General features: G+C 40.9%; 1 protein-coding gene across 1 annotated transcript; it reads right to left on the bottom strand.

Annotated features, from left to right (window-relative positions):
* Positions 1 to 3,948: 3,948 nt before the first annotated feature.
* Positions 3,949 to 12,653, bottom strand: LOC146677253 (uncharacterized). The gene is made up of 6 exons (XM_085419716.1): positions 12,500 to 12,653; positions 10,096 to 10,575; positions 7,010 to 7,127; positions 6,562 to 6,667; positions 6,240 to 6,468; positions 3,949 to 5,390 (listed from the first exon to the last, which is right to left on the bottom strand). The coding sequence occupies exons 2-6, from the start codon at positions 10,274 to 10,276 to the stop codon at positions 5,248 to 5,250; spliced, it is 777 nt and encodes a 258-aa protein (XP_085275842.1). The 5' UTR covers positions 10,277 to 10,575; positions 12,500 to 12,653; the 3' UTR covers positions 3,949 to 5,247.
* Positions 12,654 to 13,490: the final 837 nt, after the last annotated feature.

The following is a 13,490-nucleotide window of genomic DNA, read 5'->3' as shown; positions in this document are numbered from 1 at the left end:
ATTTTGGTGTAAAAAATCCAAATGTGACAAATGGGTATGGGTCTAACTGTGAACCCACTTGATCATTGGCCAGCAATGTGTCGGTTAATCCTCTATTTTGAAACACGGTATGACCAAGGTTTACAAAGTGTTTACAGAGTCAAAAAGGTGTTTCCCGTTGACTTCCATTTTTGTAAGTCCTCTAGTTAGAGTACAAGCTGTGTCCAAATTCATAGGCTGCATCCTCTCGAGGACCCGGCCTTCATGGCTGCATCCAAATTGATTTACTCACGAACAATTAAAACAATAAAAAGTCAAACAATAATATTTTTAAGTTATCTAAGTGATTTATATATTATGTTTAATCTGAGTAGTGAAAGACTGCGGGGGGTTTGAAAACGATGTGCCGGGAGTTTGCTGTTCTTGCCGGCTCTAGCGAGACGGATGTCTCCGAAAACGTCAGAGCACTTTTGAAAATATGTGATGTCTTGATAAACCAAGCAGATATTTGAAGTTAACACAGCTACATTCTTGCCTGAAAACACCTTAAAAGTTTATTTTGTGACCCAGAAACAGTAATAAGAGTAATATTAAAACTAAGCAATTCCAGTTTCCAACAACGGCGGCAAAAAACACTAAAAATATTTATTGGATTTAAAAATGTTTAATCTTACACATTTCAGGTGTATCCTACCTTTTGCCCAGTGGCAGCTTTAAATTCCAGCCCCACCCACATATCCTAAGTCGGATACACAGATAACAAATTTAATGGATGTAGTTTTCAACATTTGTATAGTTTCAAATAATTACATGAGAAGCACAATCTGATATCCACATGTTAGAGTTCCTGCTACATCATCATAACAGTGTTGGTGCAGGATCAACATTGCAACTGACCAATCATGTTGTCAGAGTATTCACTTAGCATTAGCCAAGAAGTTAGCAAATGCTATAAAAAACTATCACAACCAAACTAGCACGAGTAATCTAAATTAGGCTAACAGCAAATCTAAATTGCTAAAACATTTATTATGTTGCATAAATTAATAAAGAATAAAAGAAAGATTTATACAAACAAAAGTTTTTTTCGCTCCACATTCCCAAGCAATGACATCACAGCAATCCAATTGGTCAGTAGCATTGTTGATCCTGGACCAACATGATAATGATGATGCAGGACCAACAACAACATGGGGTTACATGACAGACTAGCTTTTTACCAGAGAAGCCTCGTTACAAACACATCATGTCTAAAAGACGTGGCTATAAGTTAGGGCTTATGATAGATAATGTTTTTAAGCTGAGAGTCGAGCTGATCATGGTTAAATGAAAACAAGTTTTTTACGCTGTGTAACTTAGCTTACTTAGTTTTACTGTTATTTTGCAGTGCGAATTCTTCAAAGTTAGCAAACTGAATAAAAAGCCTTAATTCATGAAACTTAGAACTAGTCAAATAACCAGAATTGTTACACGTTAAGTAACAATTATCTTCAGGCTATAAATGAGACTACCATTGCATTCTTGTGGAATGACAGCCTAAGGTGTTGTCTGTCACAGATTCTTTTTTATTGTCTTTCCCCACAATGACCTGATTCACAGAAACGATTAGGAGATAGCTTTTCCAAAAGACAGCCAGATAATATATGTTGTTTACTGTCACACGGTCGACACATGACATGCTACATGTGTCCTAATTTCACCTTTCGAGGTGGATAGAAAATAATTAGGAGCAGCAGCACTCTCTATACGCAGCACACGAGTGTATACAAACATTCCAAGAAGAGCTTTCTCAAGGAACAAAGGTGAACAGGCTCCCACAATGCTTTACTGGGACACCCAACACTGTCCTACTATATATAGCGGCGCTTTTCACGCTGTGTGCATGACTGCTCGTGTAGAGTCACATGGTTCAAGATATATGGCCGGACAGACGCTCACACGCTCTTCACTCAGACACACACACACACACAGAGGGTGAGGGTGTGGAAGTGGTGAAGGAATGCGAGAAGGTTTACTGAGTTGACTGTGACGTTGTGCTTCCCGTGACCAGACTCTCATTTTCTCTGTCTCCCCTAGCGTCTCGCCCTCCGTCTCAGTCTGAACCACATGCTAATCAGCTTTCTGTTCTCTCCGTTTGATCTCTGATGGCTGTTTTCTGATAGAGCCCAATGAATAGATAATCATTGTGTAAGTGACCACTATCTACAGCTTCTCTGTGTCATCTGCAGCTGTCCCACCTACCCCTACACACACAAACACACACACCAACACTGTGAACACACACAACTTTGTTAGAAGCAAGAAAACTCTTTTAGTTTGTTCTTTTACACAACAGGCATAAACCCATGTAGGACATATACAGTACAAATACAAACAGAAGGTAAAAAAACAAAGTGTCAGCTGGTGAAGACTTTTAGGAATTAATTAGTGACCAAGTAAAAGGAACATGTGACTAAATGGTTAGGTAGTAACTACAGCTCAAACAGTGCAAACCTTAAAAATAAAGTACTGCTGTCTCTGCCACGGGTGTGATTTTGTTCTTTTCTCTGGCTTCTTCCTCCTAATGTCCCGTAAAGCTGCAGTAGAGCCTATAAATATTTGTCCAGGGAGATGCTTTTCACTGTTTTAGATATGTACTCCAGCGCAGTGGAAAAGAAATGAAGCAATGGCCATGAGGTTAAAGTGCTGAGTCAAAGCAGTGGAGGGTGTTCACATCCAATTTGCCTGACCAACATAGAAACATAAGTTATTTTTACACACAGTCCCTCTAATTTGATGACCGTGCAGTTCTGTGAGCTTAAACATAGCAGTGTTTTAGCGCTAAAATGTGGATTTCCCCCCCTGCCAAGTCCATTACCTGATTATGCCCTCTTGACTGACCTCATCTGATGCTAAGTATAGAAATGTTAACATCTTTGGGTCCAAATAGCCAATACAAGTAAAAAAAAAAGAAAAAAAAAGTGCACTTATGTGGCTTCCACAGCTGTCGGCGATCCTGAGCATGTGGCCATGTTGAAGTCATGAAGATATGGATTTGTTTTATTTTAACCACAAAACGTTGGTCAGGTCAACAGATGTCAAATGTGGCTAAACGCTCCCTCAAAAAAAACAAGCTAATGTTTGTTTAGTGGGTTGTTTCTTGCTATTTTTATTGTTATTTTTTGCCAATCACCAAATAAAAGGTAAATAAAATATCACAACTTTTAGTTTTTGGCTAAATTCATCAAATTTCTTTTGCCCTACTAAAGTCTGTGAGGAGCAGTGCTCTGAGCTGGATGCTAACATTAGCATGCTAACTTGCTTATGTCAATGACGCTAATGTTTAGATATTAGCTTTCCTCATCATAATGCTGTAACTGAAATCACTTATTGTACACTATATATTCAACATGTGCACTCTTGTTCAGCATGTTTTTGACTGAATTCCAGTATTATGTTTATCTGTAACATGCTACGGGTCAATTCCTGAGAGCATATGTGCATTTCTAACAGAACCTGACGTCGTTTCAGATTAGCCAACTACAGATACACAATGAAAAAGTATAGTATACCTGGCAAAGAGAAATTGAAATGCTTAGATTTAAGTGTTATTGAAGTTAACTTTCAACTACTTTGGTCATTGTATCATCACTAATATATTGTTTTGTGGAATATTTATGTCTATGTAATGTCCTTCCTGTGTGCTGCACAATTAGCGTATAAATGGGTTATTTTATTATAATTATGAGATATTATTTTATTTTGGTCTACTAAACTGTACATTGTTGTGTAATTTTAGAGGCAGCCTGATAAATTATTGCACAGTAAAAGTTGAAGGAACGTTACTCGTTAGCATTCTGTGGGGAATAGAGATACTTAAAGCAGCAGTCCTCAACCTTTTTTGCACCGCGGACTTGTTTATGTCCGGCAATATTTTCATGGACCAGCCTTTAAGGTGTTGTGGATAAATACAACAACATAAAACCAGTATTGGACAAAAAAAGAAGATTTATTCATAACACATGGGAAAAGACCCAGGAGAGTTAACGATAAAACCGATAAAAAAATAACAATAAAAACCGACAGAAAGCCTGAAAACCATGAGTTTCACACCCAAGTCTCATATCTCACGGCCCAGAACCAAGCGAGCCACAGACTGGAGCCATGTGGCCTGGGTGTTGGGGACCGCTGACTTAAAGGACCTAAGTTTACTAAAAGTCTTATGGTCAACTTCAGAGAAAAAAATAGAAAAGACAGAATTCACCATGTAATGAAGCCAAGTGTTTCTATCAAATATCGTTCACTTTCATTATACTCCTGACACAGGATTGGTAGATCAACTCAGAGACCTGATGCTGCATGCTAGAGCTTGCAGCTTTGTCAAAAAGAGCCACAGTTTAGTCCCTTTGAATCTGATAGGTACAGTTTCTTTTCAAGTCGAGTGTGCTGGAGTGGCCATTACTCCATTGGTAACATTTGCTCTGACAGAAAAAAAGGCACTGTAGGCTGCCACATATTCCAAATATTATCATATACATCTGGATAAATTGTTCTTGAGCAAGACACCAAACCTGAAAGGCCTCCTGAGCAGGTCCGTGTCTGTCAGTGAATGTCAGGGACAGTAGAAAGTACACTGAGTATACTGACCCTGTTAATAATTTTACATGAATTTGGTTGTTTTCTTTTAAACCCAAAACTCTTACGCCAGCTAAAACGCTGAAGGAGAATTTTGCCAACAAGCAATCAACACAGTTAAAAACATTATAGTAATACGGTACATGGACTACATTTAACATAGCTCCCACCTTTGGATCAGTGAAGAAAAAAATGCGGATGATTTATCAGTTTTTCCTGCTTATGACATGTCAGTAATAAAACCACAGTGTTTTTCACCTGCAGTCAATAGTCTGTGTCTGGACACCACGCTCTGTGTCGACCTGTCAATCACAGACGCCGTGTGAGCGTATCTGTGCTCGAATTTCAACTCAACATCAAAGCTGCTTAGTTTTATCATTCAGGTTGACTTCAGTCCAAAAGCTTTCAAGTCTTTCTCTCACTTCACCCCCAGATGTTTCTCTTTCTGTAGCTCGGACCTTGAAATAAGGTCTAATAAAGTGGACTTTTGTTCACTGCTCGGGTTCAAGTCAGAATCCTTTTCTTTCAGTACGTGCAGCCTCAGCCTGAGCTGCTGCTGTACAACAGAGTGCTCATTACACTCAATAGAGTAAGCTCTTCGGGGTCATGTGTAGCAGAGATACACGTGGAGTCTTAATGGGTCGGTGGTGCGCTTCACTTCTGCAGATGAGCAGGTTTGGCTGGTATGGGTGGTTTCTTGGAGGCAGTTGATGTGTTGTGATGATTATCTGCGAATTTCTTCCTGAGCTGCTCCACGCGACCTCTGCCCTCTGGCTTCTCTTTGTAGCACGCGGTTTCTAAGAAAAGAAGCACAGGATGCAATCAATGACATGTTCTGGGATACAGCTGAGGTGGCACCTCTTTCCCAAGGATAAGCTAATACGTAAATATCAAACAGACACGTTATGCTGTGAGTTGCTAGTTTTAGAGATGTTTGTCATTCTCTTAACTACAGTAGATTAAAATGGCACGTGCCAGATATCGTGACAGATATCATTCCTTTCCACTGAACTACACCCCGCCGTGAGGAGAGGTTCACGCAGCATCACAGGTTGAAAATATTAATGGTGCCCATAATGTTGCTAGCTGATGGTGGATGTAGACAGTTGAAAGAAAATAGTTCCTACATGAAGCTGCTCACAGGCAAGCACTGTCTGGGCCTGACGGTCGTGACGATGTATGATAATAAAAAGGTTTTGGACATGTGATTACTACACATCAACAAAACCTGGCAACCCACACACAAGCTATCCAGCACAGTTGTGTTATGTTCACATGAACTGTTCCATTAAAACAATAATCAGCTTAATAATTGTGAGTCATGCAGTAATCAATATGTACTGTAACACTGAACAGGCCTGCATAATGATCCCTGATAGTTCAGTTTTTCATAGCTCACAGTAAAATAGTGCGCGTCTGTACTGCTCCTGTACTTTTGTACACTTTTGACCATGAGCCATCTGTGCCGATTGATTCTTTGAGTTTATTGTTTCTATGAGCTGTTCTAATAAATAGCTACAATTTTGTATTCAGACCCACTTTATATCGATTAACCTGAACTTATAAGCAGTTAGAGTTGGTGATTATCGTACACTTTTAACACTAGCATACATAGATCCCTCCTCTATCCTCTCCTCCCTTCTCACCTCTGTCCTGGGGGCCAGTCTTCTTTGTGTCCGCCAGCGGGGCTCTGAGCGGCTGGTTGCCATGACTACTAAAATGGGGCTTGTAGAGCGGAGTCCAGTCGCTGAGGTTGTCAGAGCCGCTGCCTGATTCGCTGTCGCTGTCCTCGGCCGTGTCCTTCGGGTCGTCATCAGCGCTGCACGAGTCCATGTCTTCCTCGGATGACTGGTCATTCGGTGAAGCCGTGTCATCCTGCGCGTAAGACCGAAACGACTCGATGTTATAAACTCTAACACACACGCAGGTCGTCGCACTTTCAAACACATTTCAAACATGGGAACTTACATGTGTGATGGGTAGCTGGATGTCTTCTTTAAGGTTAAGCTGCTGGTCCTCACTCCCTGGAAGCAAGTCCACTCTCTGGATGGCATTCATGTTATCAGACTGAAATCTGAAAGACAAAGACATCCGTTTTAGTCCCTCCGATAACAGCCTTTAAATGAATCCACCAGTCAGCCATGTCACTAGTAACTTCTATAATCATGTTGGTGCAAGGAACTGTCCGGCTGACTGAAAGTATTTAGTTCACTGTTGATCTACGCAAACATAATTGAGAATCTACATGTTATGTGCTACGTTAAAAACACGATGCAGAGCAACATTAATTCAGATCTATTGAAAATAGGTTATTGTTCTTTACTGTGATAAGATAAGAGCTTATCATCCTTTGGATTTCTTTGAGTCGACTTGTCAAAGATATTTTTTTGGGGAAAAACACACTATGTGTTTCTACCTGTTGTTCATGAGGTTCTGGAGGAGTCTGGAGGATCTCAGTTCGTCCACCTCACCGATTATACTGACGCTCACGTCACCATCCCGCCCAAGGAGCCACCTCACGTGTTTACTGGAAGCTGGAGAGAAAATAAAAGAGGAAAACAAAATGTATATGAAGCATACAACATAAAATATATCCTTATTACACTCGGAGAGAAATGCTCAGCAGCATTTAGAATGAAGTCGTCTAACAAACTGTTATTGTGGCTATCAGCCAGAAGGTGGTGCTGTCCTACAAGTGTTGGTGTTGGGAAGCCTCACTCCCGGAACAGACTTACCCTCTAACACTTTGCTTGTTGCTGATTTGTCCTTAGTACATTTTTAACCCAGTTTGTGTTTTCTGTGTCTGTTTTCCCCCTGGAATTATTTAATTGTCTCCTACAGCAAAACTACCTTCTCACCTTCAGTAAGAGTTTACTTAAATGTCCCCTTTAAGTTTCACTTTAAGACCATGTTGTAATGCTAAAACCTTTATTTAAGTGTCTAATGTTACAATAATCATGAATTCACTCACAGTTATGAATCAATAAATTTTATAATGTTGCGTTCACATCCTGGAAACTGGGTGTTTTCAGCCATTGCCTCATTATGACGTTATATTCAAAAATAAACCCCCATCCTGACGGCTGCTGATTGTTTTTCCATGACAGTAGAGTACCTGATAAAGACCAAACACCTGCCGTGATGTCACAGATTGGGGCGTGGCTTTAAAATTCAAATTGTCAGTGTTGAAATTCCCCCAGCGGGACCAGTGAACATTTACAGGTTTCCAGCTAATAATGGCAGCTACTTATTTTTAGACAATTGGCTTGTGTGCTACGCATGCAGTGACATAGCACATAATGGTACCTGTGATGTCAGAAAAAAAACAAAAACACACCTTCAGTATTCACATTTATAGCCACCTCGCTGAGTGTCGATCACCTGCCATGACTTTACAGACCTGCGGTGCCTGTCTTTATTACCACCACACCCGCAAATTAACCAGAAATGCAGCACATAATAGAAATCTTCACACATAGGTGCAGGTTTAATCATGCATTTGTATTTAAAGACCTGTTTGCACACCACATGTAAAGGCTTGTTTTTTCCCATCCACAGAACAGTGAACAAAGACAGAAAGATGGCAGAAGGATTGTATGGAGTGCAATGTGCAAACGGCACACACTCCGTCACCTCTCAGGTGACATGGCAGAGATTGGGTGGACAAAGATGGGAACTTAATATGTGCTTTAAAGCATGGTGACGCCCCAGAACCACAGGACCTCCTCGATCTTATTCAGCTTTCAGCCAACAGAATGATTCAGCTGGCTGTGAGAGATCTGTCCATCAAACCCACACATGCTCACACACACACATCCATTGTCCAGGTGAACCGGCTGAGGCGGCAGGGTCTCAGTGAGTTAGAATAACACCTTAATTAGAGGAAGGCTGGATGAAATGAGTAAGAGAGAACAACAGGGATGGTCAAACTGGATTTCTTTGGGCGTAATCTGAACACATTAGTCAGATTGGTAACCAGAGAAGGTTTTGTACAAAACTCGTGCTTCACTGCTCACGTGTACTGAGAATTTAGAAGTTTTCAAGTAGGTGTAAATGAACTCTGGTGCCCCATTTTCTAAAATCTGTATTTTCGGAGCCCCCCAAAGGAGTTGGCAGCAAGCAACAAACTAAATTAAACATGATGAGCATGAAGTGATTTGCAGTGAACGATATTTACAGGAAAAACATGGTGTTTTCTCTTAACGTGTTATGGTTATACTGCCCAGGGCTTTATTAAATATTTAAAGCAATCTAAAATGAAAACTTAATAAAAAATAATTTTCAATTTGGGATGAGCGGGTTGTCAAAGTCCTTCTTCTTTGCAAGCTACATATTCATTGTATAAGACAAAGTAATGAGTTACAGCACTATTATAAGAAAAATAACAATAAACAGCTAAATGAAGCTAGTGCCAGCAGCTTGCTAGGTTAGCTTAGTATACAGACAAGAAAATGTGAGAAACGCTAACTGTTGCTGCTGTTGTTAGCCAACCATGATAAAGCTGGGACAGAAACTTTGTGAAGCTGCAACTTATGTATTTTTTTCATTGTATTTCTTTATTTGCACTTTATATTTGTGCATCTTAAATTAGCAAGATAAACATTGTTAAGGACAGTTACAAAAAAAGAGAGGAAAAGCTAAGCTAGCTCTTTCACCTATTTCTAGTCTTACTATTACTATCTATATAATATTCACCTTTACAATAAATGTATCCATATAAATTTATTGTAAAATAAATTTCAAGATTCAGGCCTGTCAGCTAGCTGAGAGCTAGCTAGTTTTTATTTTGTTTTCAATTCAGTTTTTGCTTTAAGCTAGCTTTGAGCTTAGCTTTTATTTGTTAAACATGTTTCATTTTAGTTTTGTTTTATTAATTTTAATTTTTGCTTTTGTATTCTGTGGCATACAAAAGAAGTTATATTAGCAAGAAGTTATACAAGTGTATAATAAATAGGCTAACCAAAACACAGATTACAACCTTTACTTTAAGAAAATAGTTGACTTAAATAGCAAACAAAGCCTTGAATGCTCGCTGTACTGACAAATGTAAACAAGACTAGAAATAATACAGGTCCTGTATCGTAACATATTTCAGTTAGCCTGATAAATAAACCATAATGTTTCCACAACGTTTCATTTTCTGGGTTTTTATTTTTCAATCAATTACACCTTTTTACAGGTAGCTTTAGTCTTTAGTGAACCAGCAGCTTTTCTCTCTCATTTACCTAAATGATTTCCGCCTACTTAACCTGTCGAAAGAGTTGTGACACCTGCTGTTCCTGTAAAGAAATCTGGTGATATCAGACCGGACGGTATTAACCTCATGTCTAATGATGTTATGTAAAAATGGGAGCCAGGTTTACCAGAAACCTCGGTCCTTCCTCTTCCAAACAATGTTGTTTCATGAGTGTTTAAGGCTGTTCCCTTACTGGAATTTATACAAGTGTGACCTGTATGGTAAGCTGAACAAGTTTACCCACTACAGAATAACCAGTGCTGTACCTTTCTTTGACTTGGTGTTCCTGTTGTGTCCTCTTTCCCTCTCCTCCTTCTCCTCGCGCTCTTTCCAGCGGCGTACCTGCTCCTCTCTCATCTTGAGGAAGAGGATCCTCTTCTGCTCCTCACTGAGGGCCTCTAGAACCTCAGGTTCCACCCACATATCTTGAAGGATTTGAGCCAGCATCCTGCCTCTTTTCCCGGGCACCACACACGACTGTCAGCCCCTCTGTCTCTCGGTCCACTGGGTCGTGTTTCAGCAGTGGGGTGTGATTGCTTCTTTTCCCGCTGTGCTCAGAGTCAGGTTGCCCTTTTCTTTGAAGGATATGGGATCAGGTACAGTCCTGGCAGTTGGAGGTCAGTTCGGTGTTGTTTGTCAAGTGCTGTTTCTCTGGACTGCAGCAGGAGTGTGCAGGCTCTTTCTGGCGGCGGAGGTGCAGGGTAGAGTGTCCGGATCAACTGGGCAGTAAATGCTTCTGTTGTGGGCTTTAAAGAGAGAGTGAGAGAGAGAGATTAAACCTACTTTATTGTTTTGTTCCCTTTCACTCAATGCAGCTCTGGCTGGCAGAACACAATAGGCCCTAAGCAAATAAGTAACAATGCCAAGTGTAATGTGTGTGTGTGTGTGTGTGAGTGTTGCAGTGAGAATGCTGCTGTGCTTCCAAACACTGATGGGCAAATAGGGGCAGGTTCAGTATGTCAACACACTCACACACACAGACATAGACAGGGTGGGGTGCTAATGACTCTATGCTATCTGTGAGTAACAGACCCAGGGATAAAGAGTTGAATATCACACACACACACACACACACACACACACACACACACACACACACACACACACACACACACACACACACACACACAGTCTCGTTTTTTCAGAACCTTATCAACATGCATGTCAACACAGTTAGTTATAAATTAATCAGGAAGCCCTGAGAGTCTAAATCCCAGAAAACAACCTTGTGCAGTTTTTAAAATATGTGGGCTAATGTTTTGCTGAGTGAGAGCCAATAGGATTTGTGTGGCTGATAACAGCTGACCAATGAGCGCTTGAGAGCGATCCAGTGTTATGGTCACTGATAAAAGTTTCCTTTGAGGTTAGGTGTGGCCACATGTGCTTCACAGGGGGGCCCATTTAGTGATTCTAAATCCTATTGGTGCTCAGTAGTGCAAATTTTAGTACTGATCCGATACAGGGCAAGAGGTGCAGATATCAGCACGCATACTGATACTAAAAAACCTGCAAAAGCAGCTCATGTAGGCTAGAGCAGTGTGTCCAGTGTGTCATGATTTATGAGATGAATCATGGGCGGTTTGCAAATTCTGAACACATTTTAATGACCCTAAATCACTGTGATTTATACCGTCCACAATAATTAGTTCAGTGAGCTTCATACTGTACTTAGAGGACAGAAACAAAGTATCGATCCTATCAGCCAAGTATTGATTCATTTCCAATACCAGAGTTAGCATCATTACTATCGATATTTGGATTGATCTGCCCACTTCTGCTAAATCCTGAACAAGAGCGGAATAATTCAGCTTAAATGAAGCAGTGAAACCAGGATATTCTGCACCTGTACATTTTTGTTAGCCTGGGAACTCAAAACAGTAGAAAACAGTCAATTTGGTCTGGCCGTGCTACCCACAGGTCACCAAATCGCACTAAACCGAGCAGCTTAGTTTTGGTGTCAGTTGTAGAACTAGTGTCCCTTCGTTCAATATCTGTCAGTAGTTTTTTTCCCTTGCTGTGATGTCTTTGTGATCCATGTTCTTTCCTATGTGAACGCCTACACTCTGTACATTGAATGGGGGCTGCTAAAGCCCTTTCAGATTGTGATTGGGAGCAATGCAAATAAACCCAACCTGACTCGAAGACTTCATAGCAAACATTCAGCTCTGTGGCAAATTGCTTCAGCTCTCTATTCATGAACAGCGTTACACCTGCACCACAGCTCCCACAATCAACTGTGTGAATTTGGGAAAAGAGAAGCATTCAGACTGAGACGTGAGTGCGTCCAGATTTCTCAAAGACAATAACAGCCCTTGCAGACTCTTTAGAGAAATAATATCACAGAAAGGGACAAAATTAGCAAACTCGCGGCTCTGTTATTCTTCTGTAAAGGTAAAGCATTGGGCTCTGGCTCTGCGCCAGCATGCAAATAAGCCTCTCTGCCGCTACACATACACCGAGAAGAAAGAAAGAAAAGCAGAAAGGCATGTGCACGGCATACTGAGAGAAAAGTTTGAAAGGTCTCTCAGTGTGAGAAAACACTGGCCATTTCACAGCGGCAGGGCAGAGTGTGAGAGATAAATGAACTTAGACGGGCCGGAGAATAGCAATCAAGCAAGAAAAGCAGGCAGAGAATGAAAGAGGAGTGCAGAGGAGGGAAAGTGGACTTACTCAGCAGCTGCCAGCTCGTAGCATCTCCCAGCTCCGGTCTGACTTTCAGTGCCTGTGTGAGTGAGCGCTATGATGAGCGTGTGACGCGACAGGCCGTCACAGAGCGCCTTTGTGTGTGTGTGTGGGATCAGATCAGTCGTCAGCAGTGCTGGTATGCAGGCATTTGTACTTGAATAGAAGTGGGACGGACTGACATAAGTGCATTCGTCTTTTCTTCTCCCCTCCTCCTCTTTCCACTACCTCTTATCTCCTGTTTAGATTACTACAATAACACAAAAAGGTAAACTAACAGCAGCTGGGTCACAGTATTAAAGTAAGCAGATTTACACATGCAGTGTACCTGCTGCCGTTAATGACTTCATAGCCTGAAATTTCTAATCTGCTCCGCTGATGAGATTTAGTTGTGTTCAAGGACATGAGGAGTTTAATTTCCCCTGACAGGCTCTGAATTTTACCCATCAAGGGAAAAGAGGGCAATTCTCTCTGATTCTTTTCTTTTTTTTTGTCTTTCCTACATGTACTGTTTAAATCTCATCTGGCTGAGAGTGCCTGCATAGCTGCATTTACCTCCCCACTTTCCTCCCTCTTCTTCCTTAAGGAAGTCCTGCTGGCTTTGTACGAAACAATTAATCACAACACCGCATGCACAGAAAGGAAACTGGGGTTTTTTTTCCACAGGGGTTTTCCGTCAACAGGTTGTTGACACCATTATTATACAGGTAGTCATTGTGTTTGCTCTTACTCTGCCCAGAGGCATAAGATCAGCTTGATAGCACAAATGTCATTCACATTCCTATTAGCAAACAAAGCTATTTACAACTTCCAGTGTATAAGTGATGCATCAATGATGAGGCTGTTGCGTGATTTTCAGGGTTATGTGACTCACAATGAGGCTTCTGAGATTAAAAAAAAGAGGGGGAATTGCTGCTCCTGTGATTTTGTTTACAAGGTCCTTGATTTGAGAGATGATTACGTACACTGCTGTAAAGTA

Source organism: Rhamphochromis longiceps, linkage group LG2 (assembly GCF_057381845.1).
Source record: "Rhamphochromis longiceps isolate RC_006_pf linkage group LG2, R_longiceps_female_GT1.1, whole genome shotgun sequence".
Lineage (NCBI taxonomy): Eukaryota > Metazoa > Chordata > Actinopteri > Cichliformes > Cichlidae > Rhamphochromis > Rhamphochromis longiceps.
Note: the sequence above shows the minus strand (reverse complement) of the source record. Positions and strands in the feature narration are given on the sequence as shown.